Genomic DNA, 4,640 nt, shown 5'->3' with positions numbered 1-4,640 from the left:
ATTTACGGCTATTTGTGCTGAACCACTTAGCCAAAATTTCATCGATAAGTTTTAGGACAATAACCTACTCATTGTAGATCCGGACTTATAATCGTAAAATGCATATGTAAGATTAACAAATATTGATATTGCGTACTTATTTTCCGATAATAAAATATAAATTGAAACTATATAATTTAATTATATTATAAAAATAGTGAGAAAGAAAAATTTGCTTTGTTGATAATTATAACCTCAATAAAATCGATAACGAATCATCCAAAGAAATATACTTACGGTATTCGGTTATCTGTTTCTAGAGGCGTTTTCGATATAACACACAATGTTCAGAATAATCCCCTTTCTGATTTTCCGATCCAATTCAAAGGATCATAGTATCATGGATAACTCTAGGATTAAAAAATCCTGTGATCGTCTCCGCGGGAATTGGAGATTTCACATTTTTGACACCTTATTTATTTTTGGAAACGGTGATGTTCTCGATAACTCTCATAAATACACTTAATGCTGGCCAGCACTGATCATGGCGGAATGTCTAATTTCGCCATTAGGTGCGCACCTTTCGGCACTGATAACACTTGTTCAGCAGCCTAATCTGCATTGTATCGTAGGCGTCGCAGGTCACAAGTTTATTGCGCCAACCAATCCGATGCATCAATTTTAAAGTCGCAAAATGCTTACGACGCTTGATTAGGCTTTGGAGACAATGGCTACGTTTAGTCCGCGACCTATATGATAGGTGTCTTTGTTCAACCTACAGGATAAACAAGAACATCTATTGTATACGCCGCGGCCTAAATGCATGGTGTAAACGTAGCCATTATAGAGGCTTAGGGCCACTTCGACCAAACTTCGATTAATTTAATCGTTGATTAAAGTGTTGCCAACACTGACAAATGAAACATTTCGTACTAGGAACAGAGAGGGAAATTTCTTGTTCTTTTCTATAACCTCAATTTATGTAGTACTCTCAGACTGTCGGACGAGAACCTAAAATAAATGTAAATGTAAATAAATAAATGTAAAATAAATATACATATAAATGTAAATGTATGTTTTATTAGAGAAATAAAGATCGTGTACAGAAGCGGTGAATAAGATTAAGGTATATAACATTTATTTGAAAAATTAATTCAATTAAAATTATTAAATATACAAGTAATAATACATAATTAACAGTGGTACAATATGCAAGCAAATATGCAACGAGCAAAAAAGTTTACTACTTCTGAAAAGAATGATTTATTAGATATCATTTTTTTATATTGTCATGTACTTGAAAATAAAGTAACCGATAACTAATCTAAAGAAAGATGAAGCATGGACCAATATTACAATTGAATATAACAAAAATAGAACAACTATACGATCAGAAAAAAATTTACGACTTTGTTGGGATAACATTAAAAGAGATACAAGAAAATACTATGCAACATTAAAACGCGAAACTTATAAAACAGGTAAATGTATTTATTATTAAATTTATTATTATATTTATTATTGAAGCTATAATTAAGATTCTAATTTGATATATTTTATTGCATTTGTAGGTGGAGGAGTAGTCACTTTAGAAAAAAATCCTATATTCGAGCGAGCGAAGGAAATTTTAGGTGATACAACAGTATCAGGCTTAGCTAATCCTTTTGATTCTGATTATGTTGACACTATCGGTACTGTTGATAACAAATTACAAAAGAACACTGTTATTGACCTACAAGATGAAGATAATGAAAATGATCCACAAGAGATATTTTCAATAAGTTTTACTAGCAAATTATTTAATAAATTGTGTGTGAAATTTTAATATATTCTAAATTTTATATCTTTTATCTTTTAATATTTTATCTTAATTTGTTTCAGTATTTAGTTGAAAGTAAAGAAATTAATGAATGGAAATCTTGGGATACTAATAAATTAAAATCGCAAAAAAGTTTTCCGCTTCAAGATCAGCATTCAGCCACGACGTCGAAAAATGTCAAAAAAATCAAACTCGAAAATAATACTGAAATATTAAATGAGGCTAAACTTAAATTACTACATACATTACAAACAAATGAAAAAGAAAAAAAGGATTATGAAATCGACTTACTAAAAGCTAAACTTGAAAAAGAAAAGTTGAAAATAGAATTATTAAAAGTGTCAATAGAAAGAGAGAAAGCTTTAAAAGATGTAATTAAAAAGAAAGAGACTGATATATCTCTTATAAGATCATTTATAATGTTCCAAAGACTTTTTAATATAATACAGTATTAATACATAATACAGTATTTAATAATATATTAATATATATAGTATCTATAATATATAATATTGGGTGATAATATTTCTCAATTATAACACTGTATTACACTATGTTATACTCTGTGATATAGTTAATTGGAAAGATTTATTCTTATTTTATTTTTCATAATTGAAGAATACCCATTAATAATATTCAATGGAATAGTATTCAATAGATTTAAATTTTTTGCAATATAATTTCTTTATTTTTGTAGTTATTTTGGTTAATTTTATTTTATCAGAGGATGGAAAGAGTTAATTTCTTATTTTATTTTGAAAAGTGTGTTATATTATACTTGTTCTTTCAATTTATTCTAAAAAGAATTGTTAAAAATGTAAATGTGGTGCAATAAAGAATAATGTAAGTATATAATTGTATATAATTGTATATTTATTTATTTTAAAGAATATATAAACATGTATTTATTTGTATTACAATAATTATATTAAATACAGATGTGTAATTTTTTCTCATGTTACATATTGTGAAAAAAATTAGAGAGAGACATTTAGATTACATTCAGATTAAAGAGATATCAATTTCAAATGCTTTTTATTTTAAGTTTTTAAAGTAATCTGTAAATAAAAATATGTTAATTATCAAATTATCATATGCCATAATTAAGTTTCATCAATATTCATTACCTTTCAAAATACTCCGAAAGTAAATGTTGTCGTTCATCCCTGATGTTCATATTATCCACTCTTACATTTTGTACTTCAGCAATAACATTATCATATATTTCAGGATTAATTACATTTGGTTCATTTTTCTGCTGAGCAATATTATGCAATATAGCTGTTGCTATAACAATAGGAAGCATCTTTTGAACTGTATGAAAACGCGATCCAATAGATAACACTGCGAATCTTCTTTTCCAAATTCCAAAACATCTTTCAATTTTTGAGCGTGTTCGAATTTGAGCTTCATTGTAAAGATGTTCTGCTGGTTTTGTTGGATTTAGTAACGGAGTCATTAAATATGGCAGATTCGGATAGCCAGAATCTCCAAGGAGTAAAGCATCACCAAATCTGTTTGCCTCGAACAAACTCTTAATTCTTGAATGGTTAAATACAGTTGAATCTTGTGCAGATCCTGGCCAACGCGCTACTATGTCAATTATTTCCAATTTTGCGTTAATAACTACTTGTATGTTTAGAGAAAAGTAGCCTTTTCTATTGCGATACAATTCACTATCTTCTCCACCTAAAAATAAAAAGTAACAAGTATTAAAGATAATAAGAAATAACGTATAATAAATTAACCTAACTAAGACTCCTTATAAATCAAAAAACAATGAAAGAACAAGGGCAGTAGGAGTCAAGCGCGGGAGACGTTGCGCAAATAACACGACTATCGTAGCGTGAAAATTCTTTATTTTACTAAAGCACTTACATGTTTCGGCTCATTTTTGAGCCTTCTTCAGAGATAACTAATACAATCACATACATAGAATATAACAATTATTAACTAGTCATGGTGATCTTCCTCACCTCGAGAGTATAAATACCAGAATTAAATCCAGATAAGAATGCAGTAAAAAAGAAAAAGGGGGGAAAGAAATTTTGAAATTCTCGAAATAAAGAAAATGTAAAACTAATGTATCAAAAAATTTTAAAATTATAATTAATTATTCCGATGATTAGGAAGCTCACCTTGATCACAAGATACCGCATCGCAAACATTACTCTTAATACTTCAAAAACAGGTTTCTGATAAGTTAGCCAGTCAGTGTCAGACACAGTTAGTCTCTTATTGATTTAATTGGTCTTATTGAGACAGTAATTAAAAAACTAGCGTTAAAAAATTACTCACCAAATCAAGAAAAGGTATCCCCGAAAGTGATCTAAAGTCAATGCCCGACCGACTTCTTCCTGTGCACGAGCGACACTGACTGACTAAGCGCGACAACAATTTCGACCTTTTATAGTCTATCAATAATCGGGAGGTAGGCCTTGGGAAGCCCCTCCATATCCGTTTGCATGTTAAGTCCATGCGTCTGTTTCCTGATGAATATCATTTCCGAAGTCAATCTCTTCCGGTAGTGTGGTTCCTCGTCCAGTATTGCAACGTTGTCCCAATCGAACTCATGTCCCTCTTGCAACCGATGCTCCGTTATAACGTTGCGGGTAGACGTGTTCCAACGGATATGGTTCTTGTGTTCCGTGATTCTTGTTTTTAGTTGTCTACACGTCTGTCCCACATAACTCGCATCACAGTTCTTACAAGAAATCTTGTAAACTACATTCGACCTATTATTGCGTGGCAAAGGATCTTTCTGTACCCTAATGAATTCTCGTAATTTGTTAATGCTATAAAACGACACCCTCATATGATCGCTCCTTAATCTATTAAACTT

At 30.2% G+C, this 4,640-nt stretch overlaps 2 protein-coding genes across 2 annotated transcripts in view; one reads left to right on the top strand and one right to left on the bottom strand.

Annotated features, from left to right (window-relative positions):
• Positions 1-903: 903 nt before the first annotated feature.
• LOC108728693 (uncharacterized) lies at positions 904-2,148 on the top strand (the record flags this gene model as incomplete). Its single annotated transcript, XM_018457414.1, is given in 5 exon segments — positions 904-1,105; positions 1,180-1,295; positions 1,297-1,460; positions 1,551-1,792; positions 1,861-2,148. Coding segments are annotated over 4 exon segments (801 nt in total), but the record flags the coding sequence as incomplete, so codon positions are not given.
• A 677-nt stretch (positions 2,149-2,825) lies between these two features.
• The window catches only part of LOC108728694 (putative nuclease HARBI1), a 3,000-nt gene continuing 1,185 nt past the window's right edge, over positions 2,826-4,640 (bottom strand). The window contains exons 3-4 of the mRNA XM_018457415.1: positions 2,926-3,487; positions 2,826-2,856 (exon numbers count right to left, since the gene is read on the bottom strand). Of these exons, the coding sequence (XP_018312917.1) occupies positions 2,847-2,856; positions 2,926-3,487 (572 nt within the window). The 3' untranslated portion in view covers positions 2,826-2,846. The remainder of the gene's footprint in view (positions 2,857-2,925; positions 3,488-4,640) is intronic.

The sequence above is a fragment of the Mycetomoellerius zeteki genome, unplaced genomic scaffold (genome assembly GCF_001594055.1).
Source record: "Mycetomoellerius zeteki isolate Tzet28-1 unplaced genomic scaffold, Tzet1.0 scaffold632, whole genome shotgun sequence".
Lineage (NCBI taxonomy): Eukaryota > Metazoa > Arthropoda > Insecta > Hymenoptera > Formicidae > Mycetomoellerius > Mycetomoellerius zeteki.
This window is presented reverse-complemented; position numbering and strand designations above follow the sequence as displayed.